The following is a 21429-nucleotide window of genomic DNA, read 5'->3' as shown; positions in this document are numbered from 1 at the left end:
GCCGTGGACCGAGTGAAGCCCCTGCCCCGCTGTCTGGCAGCGGTTCCCACTCAGATGGGCAGGGAAGGCTGGGGACACGTGTGAGTTTTCCAGGGCTGCTGTAACAAAGGACTGCAGATCTGGCGGCTTTAACTCAGCTCACATTGGTTCTCTGACAGTCCTGGAGCCAGGAGGCTGACTGCCTCACGGGGCTAAATCCGGGCGTGGGCAGGGCTGGTCCTTCCGGAGCCTCCAGGGGAGCATCGGTGCCCGCCTTTTCCAGCTTCTAGAGGCGCCGCATCCCTGGCTCGCGGCCCCTCCTCCATCCTCACGGCCAGCAGCGCAGCATCTCCCGTCTCCCTCTGCCTCTGACCCTCCTGCCTCCTCTTATGAGGAACCCTGTGATGACACCGGGCTCCCCGGGTAATCCAGGGTCATCCCTGTCTCAGGGACCTTAACTTAATGCCTCTTGCAAAGTCCCCTTTGCCACGTGAGGTGATATGTCCACAGGTCTTGGGATTAGGCTGCAGCCATCTTTGGGGCCGTTATTCTGCTGGCCGCAGACCCCCTGGCCTTCGCGTGGTGCTACTTTGTGCGTTGGCTGGGATCCTGTTACAATTCCACGGGCTTCCTGTTTTCAGTCCACTCCTCCCCTTTTGTGCCCTTCTGTGGCTTTACGTGAGCCCTTGATCATTGGAACCTCTGGGTGGGGAACTATTTGCTTTTGGGGAAAGATTTGGAGAGAGATTGGTATATTTGGTGATGGTGGTTGAACAAAGGCCTGAGCCTCATGCCTGCAGTGTGGTCCTGCGCACCGAGTGGAGGGGTTTCCTGGTCAGGGTGCCGTCCCCGAGCTGCCCAGGAGGCCCCAGTGACTGCGTGGCCGCCCCGTCCCCCTGACTCCCCATGGCAAGGCTGGGCCGGGACAGCATGGAGGCCCCAGTCCAGGCCTGGCGGGAGGGGCCCTTGCTCTGCGCCAGGCCCACACCTGTGGGGTGCTTCCCTGGGGGCTCTGCCCACCGCTCCGCACAGCAGCGTCCTCCCCGTGGGCCTGGCGGGCTGAGTGCCGGTGAGTGGCCTTCGGGTTCCCCGTGCAGATAGATCTGCAGGCTGGGGCTGCGTGCGTGCATGTGAGGGTGTGTGTGTGTGAGTGTCCGAGGGGGTATGTGAGTGTATGTTTCTGCGTATATGTATGTGTGTGTGTTTGTGTGTATATTTGTGTTTGTGTGTGTATACGAATGAGTGTGTCAGTGTGTATGAGTGTGTGTGTGTATATACATGGGTGTGTGTGTCTGAGTATGCATATGAGCGTGTGTATGTGTGTGTTGTATAAGTGTGTATATATGTGTCTCAGGTACCTATGTGTGTGTATGTGAGTGTGTGTTTGTTAGGTATCTGTGTGTGTGTTGTGTGTGTGATGTATCTGTGTGTGTGTTTGTCAGGTATCTATATGTTTGTATTGTGTATATAAGTGTGTATATGTGTGGATCAGGTACCAGTGTGCGACGAGTGTCAGATATCTGTGTGGGGTACCTGTGTGTGTGTGTGTGCGCGCGCGCGCACACTACTGCGCCCAGCTCGCTGGCCTGGGCCGTGTCTCATGGGGTGGGGTGGTGGCAGGAGGGACGTCTGCCCGGGTCTCTGAGTGGCCTTGTCCCAGTCCTGCCCCAGCGCGGCTCCCCCGAGGGCCGCTAGATGGCGCTCCCGCCCTTCCCTCTGGCTTGGCTCTGTGCGCTGCTGGAAATTTCCCAGGTTCTTTCATCCTTTCGTAGATTCCTCTGAGCGGCAGTGGCAGTGATATTCTGAAGGCCCCCTGGAAGCAGCAGCAGGGGGAGACGGAGCCGCCGCCCTTGGGCGGTGGGAGCTCTTAGCCCTGGGTTTGGTCAGGGCCTCCCAGCCAGAGGGGTACAAAGGGGAGAAAACCCACCTTTTCCTTAAAAAAAAAAGAAAGAAAGAACAAGTATGCAAGCAGGCGCTGCTGGGTCCCCGCACTTGCTGGGCGAGGAAGGTTGGGCTTTCAGATGCAGGCCTGCCCGGGGGTGGGGAGGCCTCGGGAGACTGGGGCCCTTGTGTGTTCTCTGGGGGGGCAGGGAGGAGTGAGCGGCTGGGGGCCTCTGAGAAGCGGCTGGGACCGAGGGCGGATGGAAGACAGTGGGACTGGGTTTGAGGAATGTCCCCCAGAGAGAGGGTGCTGGGAACATGAGGGCCAGCGGCCCCTGGGTGACAGGGCCGGCACCTTGCTCCCCTCGCTTGCCTGTCCCCCAGGACAGCCCGCAGCACCCCTGCCCCCTGAGCTGCACCCCTGGTTTGCTCGGGTGGCCCCTGCTGTTAGGAGACTGGGGTTCTGGGAGCACAGCGACCCCGTAGCCCCTGGGAGCCCCCGTGCACAGAGGTTTACGTCGTGTGGAGGCCGCACTCCCTCTTGGGTCAACGTGGACCTCTGCAGGGGTGGGGTGCGGGGGCTGGTGAGGTGTCCTCTTGTCCCTGGGCTGGGGGTGCAGGGAGCCACTCAGGATGCCCGGGAAGGTGGTGCCCCTGCTCCCTGCCTTCCCCTGGACCCTGTGGGGCGGGGCTCTCGGGCAGATCCGTTCCCACGTCTGTCTCCCGAATCACACCATGCTCTTGCGTCTGCAGTAGCTTGATCACAACCGTTCCGGGGTATTTCAGTAGCACTTTTTTTTTTTTTGAAAGTGTCGAGTTACTCAGGTTTACGGCGTCTTCTGGAGCCTTTCTGGGTCTGTTGCTACTTTGGTGGTGTGATTTGTGTGTCAGAGTGACGCGCACAGCCCGGTGTCGATAACAGCATGGCATTTGCTCCGAAAGGCCGGCATTGTGCGGCGCTCTCTGGCAGCCAGGCTAAGAATACCCGCAGCACGTGGGAGCTTCAGATCGCTTTGGAGACGGGGATTTAAGATAGACCCAGCCTTGCAGCGGCCCGGACGGTTGGTCATCGGGGCCAGGAGGTCGTGGGCCTGGGGAGGCAGGCAGAGCAGCTCCGCCTGGTTCAGAGTGCCTCCTCCCGCAGGGCCGAGGACCCCCTGGAGCCCGTGGGTGGCGCTGGGTCAGCCGTCCCGGGGCTGCTCCGTCTGCCGGGCCTCCCTCGATACCCACCCGTGGTACGGCCCCTTCGGGTCCCTGTGGGTAGCATGTCACCAGGAACTGTATCCGTAGATGAGCGCGTGACACACCCACCTGGGGTCGTTTAACGCTGTTGCCCAGACGCAGGGCTCCGTATCCACACGCAGCAGCTGCCGTGTGCCCACCTGCGGGTGGGTGGAGGACGTGCCACCAGAGGGCCCCAGGATGGGACAGACAGTGTTCCCCGCGGGGATTGTCTGGGCCGTGACCTTGGCCGTCAGGCAGGTCCCGCAGTTGGTTTTCTCTCTGCTTCCCCAGCCCCTCCCGCCCTCTGGCTTCTGTTGGCCTGGGTGTCAGGTGCCCTGAGGCGGGGGCAGGGGAGAGGGTCTCTCGGATTGTGCTCCCACAAAGGGCACGTGGATGGTCCTGGGGTGTGATGGGCGGATCCCTGAGGGCAGTCGGTGGAGGGGCTGCTGGTGAGGGGGCCGGGGAGCCTTTCCCAGAGCTTCGCTCCTTCCCTGACCTTTAAGAAGCCTGAGCACTGCACCAGGGTGCGTTGAGAATTTCTCCTTTTGATTCCATTGCACCTACAGTTTTTCTTCGGCATTTTCACTCAGGGGTTTTCACAGGAGAGGGAACGGGCAGCCTTTCTTTTGCTGCCGGGAAACTTGACACCCAGCAGGCAGTCATCTCAGCCTGCACTTGGTACTTCGGAGGTGTGCCTGCGCGTGTGTGAGTGTGTGTGCGTGTGTGGGCATGGGTATGTGTGTGTGTGCGCACGTGCACGTTTGAGGGCATGTGCTCCCTGCCGTGGGGCACGGGAGGGGCGTGAGCTGTTGTGCAGATGTGGTCCAGCCCCTGCAGCCTCTGGCTGCAGCTTGGGAGAGAGGCTGGATGTGCTGGCCTCAGGATTCAGGGGTCTATTGCTCCTTTGGGGGCGGGGTGAGACTGCTGGGCTGCTCCCTTCCCCCTTGATGGGTGCCCTCCCGGCCCCTCGGGACCTCCCTGCAGGCCCACCCCAGGCGGCTTCAGCCCACTGCCCAGACATGCTCCCTGCGGGCATTGATTAATCACCCCAGTGAGCCCCAGGGGACAGGCGCCTCCCGCCCTCCTCCCGGCCGTAGACTCCCTGGCTCTGGCTACAGGTGGCACTGCTGGACCACAATGCCGGGCGGCCACCAGGGCCTCTGCTTTGTCCCCGGTGGCAGAATTGGGAATTCTGGTGATTGATAGAGCCGAGCAAAGCGACCGCAGGCAGCAGCTCCGGAGGCCCGTGGTGGAGAGCGCTGGTGACTCCCAGAGGAGGTCCCTGAGTGACCTCGTGGCTTCTGAGAGCCTGGCACAGCGGGGAGCAGGGCCATTCCCTGACTCAGGCGCGGCCCCGCCTTGCCCCACGGCGGCGGGAGGGCTGGCTGGGCACCGTCTGGAGTGGAGATTGGTGGGAGTGTGACGGCTGCACAGATTGGCTTTGGTACTTAGCTTCCCAGCACTGCGCCCCGTCCCCATACAGGATGCCAACGTGAGATAGAGGCGCTGCCTCCTGTCCTCCTCGGTCTCTGGGGGGAGAGGCGCCGCAGCTGAGCCAAGCGGCTTCGCTCAGCAGCTCCACGTGGCCGCAGCACCTGGGGGGCCGGGGGAAGAGACCGTCGGGATGGTGCAGGGAGGCTCGGGGTGTACCTCGTGAACACACTGGGGAGACCAGCAGACTCCTTCCTCTGCCCTGCCTCCTGGGCCATGGTGACCAGAAATCCAGCAACAAAAAGAATGTTTTTGAGCAGAGAGCTCTTCCTGAGAGCAGACTGCCGGAGAGTAGAGAGGTGTCAGGACCCCTGTTTATTAAAAGACAACAGATAAGGTGGCAGGGTCGTGCTGTCCAAGGCCCCGAGCTTTCTTGAATCTGTTTGCGGAGATACCAGACCCAGCATCCCTGGCGGAGTCTGTCCTCCGTCCACGCAGCCTTGCCTGAAGCTGCTCGTCGGAGGTTTTATGATGGGGGTGGTCGCGTCTCTGCAGAAGGATCCTCCTTCTCAGAGAAGATGGCTGTTGTCCTAAACAGCACAACCAGCCGAGTCCCGTCTTCCCGGCTCATGGGTCCTTGGTCCGGAGCTTGCTGTGCACTCACTGTTTGATGCAAAGGGCTGTGGGCAGCAAGGGGCACCTTCTCCGTCACCTCTTTTGACGGTGGCTCTGGCGACAGCAGCAGGCCTGCTTGTCGTTTATTCCCTGTGTGCCTGACCCGTGTGCCCACTGCCTCCTTCCAGGGTGCGTGGTGACCTTGGCGTTAGGGTGACCAGTGCAACTTGCCTAGCTTCAGAGCCGGAAGTCTCACATCCTGGAAGCCCTCTCAGACCCGGGGGCCTCGGTGCTTGGTCACCCTGGAGTGTGCACGTGTGTGTGTGGCAGCACGCATGCATGCATCTGGTCAGGAAAGGACAGTGTGTCTCCTCACTCAGGCAGTTCGTGAGTCTGGCCTCCAGGGTCCCGTCCGCCACCCCCGGGGACCATGCCCAGAAGACTGGAGACCTGGCGTTCTGCGAGGTGACCGAGAGCCCCTGCTGGGAGCTGTCACTTCCAGCTGGGCTTTGCAGCCGCGCACACACCCTGGAGCTCAGCAGCACGGGGACGCTGGCGCAGCGTTGCGAGAAGTGGTTTAGCACGTGCCCAGGAGGGCCTGAGCACCCGGGGGCTTATGGGAAGCACAGCCGTGTTACTACCCCCCCACCCCGGGACCCCTCCCCGCCCTCCTCATAGAGCCCTCGGTCCGCTCTTGTCGGGACCACACTGTCGTCCCCGATGCCAACAGCCCAGCCTTTCTGCTTGTCAGGATTGTGCCGGAAATCTGAAACTGGAAGCTGGCTGTGGCATTTGAAAATTAACTCCTGATGCTGGAGTCTCAAATTGGGGCATTGTGTCATCAGGCTATGAGGATAGGATTGCATCATTAATTAACCTGGCGGGTGCGACAACAGGCAACTTCAGAGGATTTTTGTGCAGCGTGACACAGCATGGCTTGAATCACAGATCAGCCCAAACATCTGACTGCTTCTTGCCAGCCTCGCCCACACTAAACTCAGTAGCCTGGTGCTGCCCCAGCAAAGCCAGACAGTTGCGTCAGGTGACAACCTGTGCTGCGTGCAGCTCGGGGCAGATTGTGGACCTGGGAATCCCAGTGCTCCCCCAAGGGCTCCGCTCACCAGGCAGCAGGGTCCGTTCCCGCAGGCTGCTTCCTTGAATCTCGCAGTGCTGGTGGGGACAGGCACAGTTGGTGTTTGTTCAGGGAACACAAAGTGATTTTAACATCCCGCTCGGCAGAGGAAGGTCAGCCTTCTGCGACGGAAAATCTCACCATATGCTCTCCTCCAGAGCCGATGAGGCTGAGTGGGGGGATCTGCTGATATTCCCGATGCTCTGATGCCTTGCCGTGAGCCTGGGCAGCCGGGCAGCGGTGCAGCTGATGGATTTGGAAATTGGCTTCTTGGTGAGCAGGGGTGGGAGGGTTCATGACGGAGGGTGCCCGGTGCGAACGGTGCACTGTTTCCTTGTTCCTTCTGTGTTTGTCACAGGCTGGTCTGTTTATCCACTGTTTTGGTGGTGTACTCCCTCTCTCTCCTTTTGAAAGAGTTTATTTTTCAGAACTGTTTTAGATTTTACAGCAAAACTGAGAAGACAGTACAGAGAGTTCCCATGCACCCCACACCCAGCCTTCTTATTAGTTTACATGAGGCTGGGACATTTGTTGCAGTTAATGAACCTTATGGGTACATTCTTGTTGACTAGGGTCCTGCTTCATTCAGTTTGCCTTGTTTGTCCCTGGTGTCGCCTTCTGTCCCAGGACCCCATCCAGGTTCCCTGTGACATTCAGGTATCCCATCTCCTCAGGCTCCTCTGGGCTGTGATGGTTCCTCAGACTTTCCTTGTTCTTTTTAATTTTTTAAAATTTATTTTATTGAAGTATGGTTGACTTACAATGTTGTGTTAATTTCTGCTGTACAGCAAAGTGATTCAGTTACACATATATATTTTCTTTTTCATATTCTTTTCCATTATGGTGTATCACAGCATATTGAATATAGTTCCCTGTGCTAAACAGTAGGACCTTGTTGTTTATCCATTCTCTATGTAATAGTTTGCATCTGCTAACCCCAAACTCCCAATCTTTCCCTCCCCGCCCCCCCCACCCCCGGCAGCCACCAGTCTGTTCTCTATGTCTGTGAGTCTGTTTTTGTTTCACAGATAAGTTCATTTGTGTCGTATTTTAGACTCCACATACAAGTGATAGCGTATGGTATGTCTTTCTCTTTCTGACTTACTTAACTTGGTATGATAATGTCTAGTTGCGTCTATGTTGCTGAAAATGACATTATTTCATTCTTTTGTATGGCTGAGTAATATTCCAGTGTGTATATGTACCACATCTTCTTTATCCATTCATCTGTTGATGGGTATTCAGATTGTTTCCATGTCCTGGCTATTGTGAATAGTGCTGTTATGAACATAGGGGTGCATGTATCTTTTTGAATTAGAGTTTTCTCTGGATATATGCCCAGGAGTGGGATTGCAGGATCATATGGTAGCTCTACTTTTAGTTTTTTGAGGAACCTCCATACTGTTTTCCATAGTGACTACACCAGTTTATATTCCCACCAGCTGTGTAGGAGGGTTCCCAGACTTTCCTTGTTCTCGATGCCCTTGATGGGTTTGAGGAGGACTGTGGTCAGAGATTTTGTAGAATCTTCCTCAGTGGGAACTTGTCTGGTGTTTTTCTCCCACAGCTGGGGCTCTGGGTGCTGGGAGGAGGACCACACATGAGGGGCCATCTCGTCCATTGTCTCGGGGTGCCTGCCGTCAACATGACTCATCACTGCTGGTGTCGACCTTGGTCCCCTGGCTGAGGTCGTGCTGCTCAGGTGTCTCTACTGGAAAGTCACACCTCCCCCCTTTCTGTACTGTCCTCTTTGGAGTGTACTCTTTCTTTCTTTTTTTTTTTAATACTTCAAATTTCGGAAAAGGAAAGAGAATAATTAACAGAACAGTGCCCAGTACCCAAATTGGGCAGATGTGGACGATCTGGCGTCCTTCTGTCAGGTAGTTTTGATCTCTTTGCTCCTCCCTCCAGCTGGGCAGTCTTAGTTCTCTGCTGCTGCATAGCTGATCCCATAGACAGACGGCTTGAGGTGACCGGCTCTCAGCGCCCAGGCATGGGCCTGCCAGGGCCTCGGTTTAGGGCCTCAGAGGCAGAGTCGAGTGTCGGCGGGCCGGACCCGTACCCGGAGCTCTGGGGAAGGTCCATTTGGTACCGAGGGTCCCCTCACACTTGGCCCTTCTGACTTAGGGACCGATGCCTTTCCAAGGCCCACCAGATTAGGTCAGGCCCACCCAGAGTAACCTCCCATTATAGGATCTGCTGATTTGGGGCCTTAATTATAACAGCCAGATCCCCTCCCAGCAGCACCGAGAGGGACGTTGGAATGACTGAGAGCAGGGATGTGAGCCTCAGGGGCACCTGAGGACTATGTCTGTCATGGTGTGTTCCCTTTTCGGTAAATGTTTTTATCCTAAGACGTTACGTGGTACAGAAAAATACGTGAAATATTGTGCTTGGCTGAAAGATGGATACATACATACAGTTTATCGAATGACTCCCCAGTCAACGCTGCTGGGAAATGAACCCCCTCGTTCTCTGTCCCGGCCCCCCTTCCTTTGCGGCCCCATTCCCCCCACCCCACAGAGCTGCTTCTGATGGCCCGCGTGTCACTGCTTCTCTGGGCCGTTGTCTTTGTGTGTCTGTGTCCCTGGGAGACACGGCTGAGTGCTGGCTGGGTTTGAACCCCACGCACACGGACTGGTTTGTCTCTTGCGTTTCTGCTCTGTCTGCGAGGAGGATTCGTCCCTGCCGTGCGTGGTGATAGTTTATCCGTTTTCACGCTGCAGCGTTTTCTGCTGTGTGACCACGCCTCCACCTGTTTACGTGTTCCACTGCTGGTGGACATTTGGGCCGTTTCCACTTTGGGGCACACGTCGTGTCATCTTTTACCTGCTGCTCGTGTAAGAATCTGTCACTGTACGTGACAGTGTGACAGTGTGAGAAGACATGGTGGTAGCAGTGGCCACGTTCCGATGCTGCTTGTGTGCCAGGCTATGCTTGGAGTGACTCCTGGTCTCGCCCACTGCCCCACGCCGTCCTCCTTCACACGTGGGACCAGACTGGCGAGACCGTGGTTTGAGACCGCAGAGCTGGGGAGTGGTAGGGCTGGGCCCAGGCTACGGGTGCGAGCCCGCATTCCTGACCACTGCTTCGCCCTGCCCCTCGGAGTGTCCTCCTGCAAATCAAAAGGGGCGGCGGGTTCTGGGAGTGCGTGCCTGGGCAGGCGCTCCCCCGTGGGGACAGGGGGCGTCCCAGTTGGCAAAGGTGGCCTGAGCTTGCAGGTGTGGGAGGGTGGACCCTTTTCTTAGAGTCCCCAAAACATCATTGAACGAAGCCCTGCCGAGCTGAAATCAAAGACGGCAGGTTCTTGTGGGAGATGGAGGAGATGCTGCAGAAACCCAGGGACCCAGGCCACCAGAGGCTCTGCCACCTTCAGCGCACGGCTTCCGGCTTCCGAGGTCACCCTGGGCGTAGGCGTCTAGTTGGGGCAGGGGGAGGCCGTGTTCCTGAAACTTTGATGGGCGGGCCAGGGAGGCAGGCCCGTGGCTTCTGCCCAATCTCATTGGCCAGCGCCAGGTCACGTGGCCACACCTTCCAGCACGGGAGCCTGGGAAACGTAGTCTGACTGCGTGTACGGGGGTAGGGGGCTGGAAGGGGGCAGGTGAGCCGTAGCTTTGCTACCGTGGTTGTGCTGGACGAAGGTGGCTTCAAGGTTGTAGAAGGAGATGGGTCAGCTCAAACCGTGGCCAAGTGCCCGCTCTGGACCCAGCGTGAACCACTCCAGGGCAGACACCGTGTGTCAGGGCAGGAGCTTATGGTGTGCCCCCCCACTCCCCCCCCGAGTGGGCATGGAGGGCCAGGTGGGCGGCACGCGGCAGCGGGACCCCCGAGATGGAGGCAGGGAAGGCGCTGGGCTGAGACCTGTGGGAGGAGAGGCAGCAGGGCAGCCCGTGGAGGGGCTCCGCTGGAGGGCAGGTGGCCAGGCCAGGAGCAGGGAGACGCATGTTACTCTACCGTTCCAGGGGGATGTTAGCCGCGGGAGGGAAGGTCCAGGGCATGGGTGTGGGAGCCCTGGGCAGGCAGGTCGGGGTAGCCCTCCTGCCTCTGTGGGCGCCGTCGTCTCCTGTGTGTGTGTTACTCGTGGCCGCAGGCGTGGCTGGCCTGTCACACAGCCTGCTGGCTTGGTCTGGCAGGAGCAGATGGCCCTTCATTTTGGAGTCTTTTGTTCAAAGTGGGCGCTTTCGGGTTGGAACGATATAGCACTCTGCTGGCTCAGGCCGCTTGTGAGACTGCAGGACTTTTGCTTTAGGGCAGCAGGAGCCAAACCAGCCCACCCGGCGTTCCTGGCTCCAGTCTGGAGCACCAGGCCAGTCGCCAGAATCCTTCCCCATCCCACCACTCTAAGAAACCGTCAGTTCTTCTGAGAGAAGTGGCTTCGCCGGGCATTGTTCCCATCTTGAGATCCTCCCACTGGCTGTGTTTGGATGAGGGGTTGCTTGAAGTGTTGGGGGTCTGTGGCCGGTGTGGTCCTGGCCTGGAGTCACTCACCCTCCCCCTCCATTCTGTAGATTCCTGCTCTGTGCGCAGGGTCTGGTTTTCATGGCAGATCTCTCCCGTGTTGGAGAGGTTGCTGTCGGCCGATTTCAGCTCCCCAGAAGGGAAATTCCTGCAAATCTGTGAGTTGAGGGAGTCTTTGTTAGCTTTGCTTCAAAATCTGGCTAAGGGTGTGTTTTCCCCTCATGTGGGCGCAGCAGCGGGAGCTGGGGAGTGGGGACCAGCAGGCTCATCACCAGGATGAGACGTGCTGAAGGCCCTCTTTCAGCAGCTCCCCTCCGGCTTGGTCTGTTTGCTCTTCCTTGCTTAACCCATGTGTGAGCTTAACCCTCCTCAAAGCACCAGGGCCCAGAGCCACCCCGAGAGTGACCCCGAGGGCCCTGTGCCCTTCACCTTCTTGGCAGTCAGCTGAGACCCTGATGGTCTTACACGTGGAGACTGGAACTGCTGGTCACGGGACCTGCTTGTAAAGATACCGTCACCTGAGTGCTCTCCAGAGCCAGTCCCGTAGCTAAGGGGCAAGTCACGGTCACCCAGGGCCCCCTCTGGTGGGGCAGGGAGAGTTCCGGGCCTGTCCTCCCGATCGCCGGGGGCCTCCACTGTCAGTGTGTGTCCACACGAGGTTCAGCGGCCTCGTGCATCTGTGGGTGTGCATGCTGATGAGCACAAAAGCATCAAGGACACGGGAAGTGATCTAATAGGCCTGGCGCCTCCCCGCATTGAAGCTGCCCTGGCTCTCTCAGCCCAAGGGCAGACCTGGACTCCCAGCCACCCTCCCCAGTTCCCCGCAGCTAGCCCCCATGTCCCGGCGTCGCCCGTGCTGTTTAAGTCCTGCTCGTGCACTCTCAGCGGACCACCCTCTGTTCTTTCCTGTTCCCACCCTCCTGTGTGTTTCAACAGAAATAAATCTGGGGCGGGGGAGCATAAGCAGGCCGTGGGCCCTGGGCGAAATGGGAGCTGCCTGCCCATCAGTTTACAGGTGGAAATTGAGGCCAGTTCGACGAGGGGGAGGTAGCGGTGGCTTTACCAGCAGCACCGGGCGCTCACCGGCACTGCATCCCCACAAATGGACCCCCTGCACGCACCCCTCCACCCCCCCGCTGGCAGCACAAGGCCCTTCCCCAGCTCCCACTAGAGGCTGCTTTGATTGTGTTGATGGGTGCCTGCCTTTTAAAAAAAAATTTATTCATTTATTTATTTTTGGCTGCATTGGGTCCTCGTTGCTGCGCGTGGGCCTTCTCTAGTTGTGGTGAGTTGGGGCTACTCTTCGTTGTTGTGCGGTGGCTTCTCCTGTTGCGGAGCACGGGCTCTAGGCACGCGGGCTTCAGTAGTTGTGGCTCGCGGGCTCTAGAGCGCAGGCTCAGTAGTTGTGGCTCGCGGGCTTAGTTGCTCCGCGGCACGTGGGAACTTCCTGGACTAGGGCTCGAACCCGTGTCCCCCGCATTGGCAGGCGGGTTCCCAACCTCTGCGCCACCAGGGAAGCCCCCGCCTGCCTTTTAAAACCTCACCTGAGAAGCGCCCCCCACAGCTTCAAAAGCAACGTCAAAACCCAGCCCACACGTGACTTGGCATTTTCGGTCCTATCTATAACAAAAAGAATTCACGGGCCTGAAATAAACCCGGGCCAGGGATCAGGTACCTCCACTTCAGCATTTCATTGCAGCTCGACACTGCTCACCTTGTAAAGTCTGTTCCTTAATTAAAGTGGGCTTATGGGCTCCCGTGAACTGGGCCCTAGAGCTGGGGGGCCTTCAGGATGCTCACCCACTCCGTTTCCCTGGGAACCTCGGGGAGGTGGGGGCAGCCTGCGAGCCAGCGAGTGTGGACCCCAGGGCCCGTCCCCCCTTCCCCAGCCCCCTGAGAAGCCTGGGCGGCCCCTCTGGCTGCAGAGCACCTAGTCCTGCCAGCAGGCTGGTCCTTTGGCATCCCCGTCAGCTGGCATCCCCATCTGAGACGCCCCATTTTCTCTGAGTGGATGCTCCCTGGACTCTGTTTATCTCTTGCACGTTTCAATAAAAATGTCATTACTTGAAATCATTGACACTGCTGGTGTGAGATACCAAATTCCATCACCTATTGTCCCGTAAAACGATCCATTAAAGATAAAACCACCGCAGCTCAATAAGGTTCTATCCTGGAGACAAGCCACCCTGGTCCTGGGCTGATCCTATCTCCCCAGCGAGTGTTCGTATCTGTCACATAAAGGGCCCCGGCACTTGGACAAATGAGGGGGGAGGCCCCCTGCAGAACAGCCTCCTTGGAGGGTGAGATGGGATTTCCTGGTAGAAACAGGGCAGGCATCCTTTTGCTGTCAGGCAGTTTCAGTCGCTCTCAGGGAGGGAGCCATGCCACCCAGGTCGAGCTTTGTGCAGTGGTGGCCAGATTGGGGTGCACGGGATGGGGGGGACGCAGAGGGGACCCACCCCACCAGGCTGGATTGCTCTCCTGAGCATTTAGGAAAGGGCTCAGTCTCCCCTTCTTCCCCTGGGCCAGGTGCCCTGCAGCCTCCCCTCCCGGGCAGACTGGGCAGGTGACAGCTCTTCTTCCTCCCCTCCCTGTGGGGCAGGGGACTGCGGGGTATCTCGGTGGTCCCAGGGCTGTCCTACTCGGCCTTCGGACCTGCTCCCTCATGTTTCAAGGACGAGCCTGTCTGCTTTTTCTAACATCTTTTATTTCTCCAGCCTGGTACCGGGTGACCACTTGTGCCCCTTTAACCCTGCCGTCAACGTGACTGTTAGTTGTCCATCTTTCACGTTTGAACTGTCATGGTGAGGCCTGCTCGTACCTGACAAACTAGTCCTGCCACGTGTGTACCTGGAGTCACCTGGCGATGTCACAGTCACACCTGTTACCTCCTTTACTGAAAGATGTGGGCAGGGGCAAGGGTTGTTTTGCTGTGCAGGCATGCCTTGTTTTATTGCGCTTCTTAGATGCTTCATTTTTTACAAACGGAAGGTTTGTGGCAACCCTGCATTGTCAGATGATGCTTAGCACTTTACAGCAGTAAAGCACTATTTTTTTAGACATAATGCTGTTATTGCACACTGTTAGACTATGGTGTGGTACAGTACTGTGAACGTAACTTTTTTTATGCACTGGGAAACCAAAAACTTCGTGTGACTCGCTTTATTGTAGCATTCGCTTTATTGCGGTGGTCTGGAACTGAGCCCGCCGCGACTCTGAGGCCTGCCTGTGTGTTTGTTGCACTGTCCTACTCCAGACAGAGACACCGAGGGGCTGCATCTCCCGGCGGTGTCAGCCTCCCAGAGAGCACTTCCGTCTCCTGGACCAGACTCTGCGATTCTGTCAGTGGCCAGCACGCGCCCAGGTTTATGTTTGCCTTCGTTTGTGGTGAGGAATTCCTGCCTCTGGACCGCTAGACAAGGGATAGGTTCACCTTAGTGGGTTTTATAGTCTTCTGTGAATGTCTTTCTGGTGCAGAGGAAGCCTGGCTGTCTGTTGATTTTTATTTATTTTTTTATTCTGCATCCTTGCTGGACTGTTTAATTCTTAATTCACCAGCTCATTCTTTTAGTTTTCCCCAGTAGAAGGTTATACTACTTGGCATGAAAAAGTTTGTCTCCTCCCTTTTGATTGTTAGTCCCCTTATATCTTTTTCTTGACTTATTATACTGGCTAGTGTCTTCAGCACCGTGCTGTGGATTGCCTTGCCCCCAACTTTCCAGAGTACCTCTCCTGCCTCGCTCTGAACTGTGATGGTGGGAAGGTCCCTCCTAGTCCTGGATGGCTAAGAATTTTTTTTTTTTAATGTATTTCTTCTAAAAAAAAAATTTTTTTTTTTAAATTTATTATCTTTGGCTGCTTTGGGTCTTCGTTGCTGTGCACGGGCTGTCTCTAGTTGTGGCGAGCAGGGGCTACTCTTCGTTGTGGTGCGCGGGCTTCTCACTGTGGTGGTTTCTCTTGTGGAGCATGGGCTCTAGGTGCACAGGCTTCAGTAGTTGCGGCACGCGGGCTCAGTAGTTGTGGGTCGCAGGCTCAGTAGCTGTGGCGCACAGGCTTAGTTGCTCCGTAGCATGTAGGATCTTCCTGGACCAGGGCTCGAACCCGTGTCCCTTGCGTTGGCAGCTGGACTCCCAACCACCACGCCACCAGGGCAGTCCTAAGAACTTTTTATACAGAATGGTTTGGAATTTAATGTGAATGCTGCACCTGCAGTGCTTGGACGGGTCGTGGCTCGTCTCCGTGGTGATCACATTAGGGGAGACCGCCTGTGACTGTGCTTCTCTGGGCCCTTCACTCCTCCCTGCGGAGGAGCAGAGCGAGAGGCTGCTCTGGCCCAGCTCATCTCTAACCAGCGCAGAGATGGCACCTGGGCAACTCGGGGGCGAGGGGAAGCCTGCTCTGTGACCAGCTCGTTCTGCTTGGCTGCCCAGACCACGGGGCAGCGCGCCAGGACTGTCCCACTGACGCATGGCTAGAGAGGGCGTGTGTTTGAGGATTGCAGTAAAAACGGTTTTTCCCTATGCCCAGCCCACGGGGTGCTGGGGGCCGCTGGCATTCGGAGCTGCCATGGCCTCCTGGGCCCGTGCCGGCGGCTCACTCGTGCCAGGTGGCCTCCAACGTGACATGTGGTCTCGGCACTTCCCGTGGACTCTGCCTTCTTGTTTCCGTCGCTGTCATTATAGCATGTTAAACGGCAAGGGGCCTGTCTGCCCCGGCCTTGTGCAGACACTGTGAAATTAACTTCCTCACCCTCCAACTCGCGTCGGGCTGAACTGACATTTCCAAAGGGCTCCTGGCTGGACCCCTGCTCTTGGCACGCTCTCCTCAGCAGAGAGGAAGGGCGGGGAGCCGAGCCTCGCGCCGGTGGAAGCTGTCAGGCTGGACGATGGAAGAAGTCCTGAGTGCTCTTGTCACCCGGAGGAGAGTCACACGCATCTTGGGGAACAGATACAGTCCGTATTATAGCGCTTCATACCTGGCTCTGAGCAAAACGGTTCTGCAGGGCCCTGGCAGAGGCCAAGGGGGCCTCTCGGGGATGGGCAGCAGGGTTTGAGAGTCAGGACCCCATCAACTCTCATTACCCTTGCAGCTGGCGGGAGCGTGTGGGAATTACCTCGTTACCGTGGCAACACACCCTCCTCACAGGGAACTCCATACACTCTGACGGGTCGTGTAGCCCAGGGTGGCCGGCCAGCTGAGCAACCGGGCCCCGTCGGGGGTGTGATGCCTTCCACTGGAGTGTCCCATTCCTCGTCTTGACAACTTGCCCTGGGACCACAGGTTTTCTTGCTGGCCTGAGAGGCAGCGGCCCATCTGGCATTATCTGTCCCTGGCCCGGGAGAGGAAGGGCAGCGGCCAGCCCCACCCACCTTGCCTCCCGAGGTCTCATGTGGCCGTCTCAGGGCAATGGTACACGGGCTCCCTGGACCTCCCGGGGGTCAGCTGGGCACAAGGTACCGTGGTGCACACCCCTCACTCAGCACAGCCCTCCCCCCTGGGAGGTGGTCCCGGACACCCACTCCCTGGGCCAGAGGGCACTGGGCGGTGAGAGTCCACACCCAGAGGCCCGGGCTCCTGCATAGCCTGAAGCCCCTTGCTTCTTCTGCAGAACCAATGGCCCCGAGCAGGTCCCTGCTCTCCACGATGGCCCATGTTCCTCTTCCTGACACACTCATTTAATTTTTAACTCACAAGGCGTTTACTTATTTATTTTCATTGTTCTTGATAATAATTCTAAGCCATTAGAGGGGAAAATTATATTCAGAAATGCTGTTTCACACTTTATTTGTTTGATGATTTAGAGCAATAGAAAATAGCACATTTGCTGGCTTTTATAGTCTGATAATTATTCACATCCATCAAGCCATTCCAGGGGAATAAACAAAACACCAAGAAAATGACACCATTAATAGCATCCTCCACTGCAGACAGGAAGCCTTTCCCAGGGCAGCGTCTTGGGAGGATGGACTCAGCCTGTCCCCTGCCCAAGGCGAGAGCCTGCCCGCAGAGGATGTGTTTTCCTTTCAACTACCTCTGCTTCTGGGCCCAAGAGCCTCCCTCCTGCTGGACTGAGGCCTCTGCCCAAACAGCACCCACGGCCCCCTGGCTTCCAGAGCTTCGTGACTGGACTCCGGCCTGGCCTCAGCAGGGCCCGCGGGATGCCCACCTCTGGCCAGGGTTGCACCCCTCCAGCGTCCAGCCTCAGTCCGTCCCTGGCCCCCTGTAAGCATGTCCGACCCCTGCACACGTGTCAGGACGCAGGTCTTGGACGCGATCGCTGGCCGCTCTGGCCCCAGGCCTCCCTCTTGGCCTATGCCAGGTGTGCGGGTTTCCACGTTGCCTTTTTTGGGGTGGCTGTGATTGGAGGGGGTGCATCCACTACTCCAGACATCAAGTGTGAAAGAAGAAACCTGGAAAGGAGAGGCTGGGGGACGCCCACCTGGCAGGGCCAGCCCTCCCATCTCTCCCCAGACCAGGGGGTCACTTCCTTCTGGAACGTGGCCTCTGGACTCTGGTCACCTCCGGAAGCCTTCCCGTCAGCCGGTCGTTTGAACAGTGAAACTGCTGGACTGGGACGGTCTCTTTACCGTTGTGTGGCTTTGCATGCGTCTCGTGTCCTCTGCCGTTACCTCCTGGGCTGTATAGAGGATCTAAGATTGCTTTATTTTCTCGCTGAAGCCCCTGGTATTTGCAGACGACTGCCTTTCTGAAAAAGGCGTCTGGCAAACGATGCCTGAATTCGTCTCTCTCGGCCTCCTCGGCGATTCCACAACATTAAACCCGGAGTTATGGAGCCTGTCCAGTCCTGCTGCAGCCTCTGCGGGGTCACCTGGAGCGGTTGCCAGGGACACCGAGCTGACAGCGCCGAATTTTCCACGACTTTCTGGTTGAGTGTCATCCAGAAGTGCTTTGTGTAAAACGTTGACCAGAGGAGAGAAAGGGCAGAGGGAGGGGCGCACATGATGGGCTGGTAACATACGTGGAGAAGGTCCAGAGGGGCCTGCCTGGCCGGTCTCAAGACCGGGGTTCGTGTGCTGTGGCCGGAGGGACCTGCATGACCCCGTGTGGGCAGCCCGACCCTCTGCAGACTCCTCCAAGGGGTTTCCCCCATTTCTGACTCTGCCCCCTGAAGCCCCTGGTCTGTTGTCCCTCCCATCCCTCCCTGGATTCTGGGAGTGGCTCTGCCCTTTCCTGTATCCGACACGTCCAGATTCTTCTGCCATGACTTCTGTGCTGGCCTGGAGTGAGTTGACCACCAGGAGGCACCCAGCTGCAGCCCAGTCCCTGGGGAGGAGCATGGTGACGGGGGCCATCTGGGGGTGGGATGTGGTCAGCCCAGGAGGAGGCGGGGGCTGGTGGACCAAGGAGACGGCCACCGTGTAGCAGGACACGTGGGAAACCAGCCTCGTGCTGGCAGTGAGCGGGATGGGGGAGCCACGGGGGCTCTGTGTGGGCTTGGGCAGGGCTGACCGCCGGCTGGGAAACCTCGCACCGGCCCAGTCGTGAGATGGACGTGGACCCGGGCAGGCCGTCTGTCCAAGGAAACATGCAAGCACCCTTTGCCTCCCAGGCGACCCGGGCTGCCACGTACAGAGAGCAGCTGCCTGGGGTCGCAGGCGGGCAAAGCAGATTGATTTTGGCCGTGAGGTTTGACCTTGTGATGGGGGCGGAGTTCCCAGGGAGCGAGACAAACTGCCCCCATATTGGCGACCAGTAAAACCGACTCTGTTTTACGGCCCCAGAACCTGCTCGCTAATGGCCAGACAGATGCTTGCCTACTTCGAGAGTTAGCGAGCAGCCCTGCTCAACCCAAAGAGCTGCTTTGCCTTCTTTTATTTCCTCCCAGAGCCAAGCCTGAGAGTCAGGGATGCCCCGACCCAGTGGTGTGACGCCAGGCGGGGCTGTAACAAGGTTAGCGCGCCCCGGCCCCAGGCTGGAGACTATGCAAGGCTCTGCCATGGAGGCCCCTCTGTCTGGGGACTTTTCCTTCAGTGGTGAATGTCGGCCCTGCTGGGAGGCTGGCTCACCTGGGCCTCCATTGCTCTGGGCTTGCCTGGGGCCCCGGAGGGGAGGGCCATGGCAGAGAGGGGGCTCTGTGGGCACCTGCCGCCCGAACTCGGGGAGCCGTTACAACTGCACAGTTGGAGCCTCTGCCGCCCTCCCTGCCTCCTTTGAATGGACGGCCCACGCTCAGCGCGTGTTTCGTTAAGGACCAGGACCCCAGTTCTGCCCGCCTTCCCCCAAAGTCTGAGGTTTTCAGCTTGCTGAGTCCCTGGGTGTGGGCTGGGGGAGCACAGGGGCCTCTCAGCATCTCCCAGGCTGTCGCCGGGTCATTCCAAACCGTGGGAGGCTCAGCGTGCTCTTGGCCGTCGGGGTCCAGACGTCCCCCATGGCTGCCGGCTTCCCATCCACGAGTCCTTTCTAATCTCTCCAGGGGCTGCTCTTCTGAACACTCAGCCCAGTGTCCTGCAGTTTGTACTTTCCGATAACAGAGGAGCCACGTTCCAATGTTTTAAACTTTTAACATCCACCAGATTCAATTAATCTTATCTTTACAACTCCCAATTACAGGCTGTAATTAAGTGAAAGCAGCATTGTAGACTGGCGATATTGCGTTAATCATCACAGCCTTGGAGCCATAAGTTCCTTCCTGTCCTCGGGCATCTTCCCAGAAGGGACAGAATGTTTCATTTCCCTGTTTGGTGGGGGGACCTTAATCCCACAGAGGTGCTTTGGATTGGGATTAATTTTTATCATCTTTATGTAAGTGATAAAAGGCCATTTAAAAAAGAGTCACCTCCTCTTTGTCCAGATAATGGGCAATTCTCTGACGACAGCAGAATTGAAGGTGCCACGGCCACCTCCAGGGCCGTGAAACATGCCCAGAAATTAATTATTTTTATCCTGTTAGATTAGAGACAGCACAATGTTCACCTTATCTCCTACCCTTGCCCCCTTTTATTTTATTAAAAGTAACGATAAACCTTTCAGCTGGAGTGGACTCAGCCAGCTACCGAGCCTGGGCGATCTTCCATGTTCCGTGTCCCTCCCCATTTGGCTTCCTGCCCTGTGGGGGAGGAGGGCGCAGCTGTGGGGAACATCCTCCTGTGGCCTCGTTCTAGAATTCCGGAGATTGCCGTTGTTATTCTGGAGCACGGTCCCCGCGCCCTGTAGCACTGCTGACATCGGGTGGGTCATTCTCTACTAGGGCGCATCCTGGGCACTGTGGGGTGTGGAGCAGCATCCCCCCCACTCCCTCGATGCCAGGACCACTCCCCCAGTCGTGACAGCTAGAAATGTGTCAGACGTGGCCCAGTGTTCCCAGGGGGCAGGATTGCCGGATCCTGGAGTTTCTCCCAGATGGGACGGGACTCGGATGCTCTAGTAGCTCTATCATTGGACACTTTACCACCCTCCCTCCTCCTCTGGACAGTGGCCCTACCATGCCTCGCCTTTGCTTGAAAATGGAGGTTTCCTGGACTTCCTTGGAGGTCCAGTGGTTAAGACTCTGTGCTTCCACTGCAGGGGGAGAGGGTTCGATCCCTGGTTGGGGAACTAAGATCCCCGCATACCTCGTGGTGTAGCCAAAAAAAAAAAGAAACTGGAGGTTTCCATCTTGCCCAAGTGCCCTCGGGTGGTCTGGGGGTGGCACGTCAGTTGGGTTGGGGCTTCTGGACCCCTGGCCCCTGGCTGTCCCTCCTGACACCGCCCTCTGCCAGGAAAGCGTTCTGGTATCCCGACACGCTGGCTCACATCAGCAGGTGACACTCTCGCTTCATCTGTTTGCAGACTTTCACCTTACATCTTTTTTTATTTATGACAGCCGCAATCATCTTTCAAACGTAAAAACGTGTGAAAATACAACTTATGAAAGTGGGTGACGAGTGAAGTCTTGCTCCTTCTTGAAGCTTCTTTCCCCTCAGCTCCTGGGGCTGGGGGGACAGCCCGGGATGCTTCCGTCCTCCTCCTTGGTTCCAATCCAGTGCTCTTTACTTTATGCTTTGCTTTCGAAGCCGCCTAACTGGGAATGTCTCCACTCCTGGCATTCCGAGGGTGTGTCACTGCCCCCCAAGTCCTGGGTCCTGGGCCTCCACCTCACCCCTCTTCCTATCTGTGTGGCATCCCCCGACCCCGACAGCCCCTCCCCTATGCCGACCGCAGCCGCCCAGCTCTGCCCTGTGCCGGGCCCGCGTGTCTCCTGGGGCCCTCAGCTGTGCAGTGGCCACACGCTCTCCCCTCTGACGTGCCTCCCTTCTCTCGTAGGTACGCCATCCCCCCAGAGCATGGCAAGCGCCTGGAGCGTCTGGCAATCGGTAGGTGCCTGGGGCCCACTGGGGCCAGGGTGGGCGGTGGGCTGGCGGCCTCTCCCTCCCCGGCTTCACGCTATTGTCTGGGGGTCGGTGTCCCGGAGGGTGATGTGCTCCAGGTGTCCTGGCTGTGTTCCACTCCTTTCCCTGGCGGTCAGGTCGTGGACCCCCGCTGTGGGTCTGTCACTTCACGAAAGCCACACGGATGCCGTCGCTTCAACACTCTCATTTTCTAGCCTCTTGGCCCAGAGTTCGGGACAGGACCGCAGGCTTTGCCGGCTGGGGGCAGCCCGTGCTCCCCTTGCCCCCCAGCACCTGGTGCTGCATCCACCCTTTTCTGTCTTTATGGACTCTTTGCTCAGTCTAGAACACGAGAAGTCCAGTTTGGAGGTCCGCACCTGT

At 57.8% G+C, this 21429-nt stretch overlaps 1 protein-coding gene across 1 annotated transcript in view; it reads left to right on the top strand.

Annotated features, from left to right (window-relative positions):
* KDM4B (lysine demethylase 4B) overlaps positions 1 to 21429 on the top strand; it is a 134001-nt gene that overhangs the window by 55258 nt on the left and 57314 nt on the right. Inside the window, 1 exon segment of the mRNA XM_079915879.1 lies at positions 20984 to 21033. Within this exon segment, the coding sequence (XP_079772005.1) occupies positions 20984 to 21033 (50 nt within the window).

This window comes from Stenella coeruleoalba, assembly GCF_951394435.1.
Source record: "Stenella coeruleoalba genome assembly, chromosome: 3".
Classification (NCBI taxonomy): domain Eukaryota; kingdom Metazoa; phylum Chordata; class Mammalia; order Artiodactyla; family Delphinidae; genus Stenella; species Stenella coeruleoalba.
The sequence above is the reverse complement of the archived record's forward strand: the minus strand, read 5'-3'. Positions and strand labels throughout refer to the sequence as shown.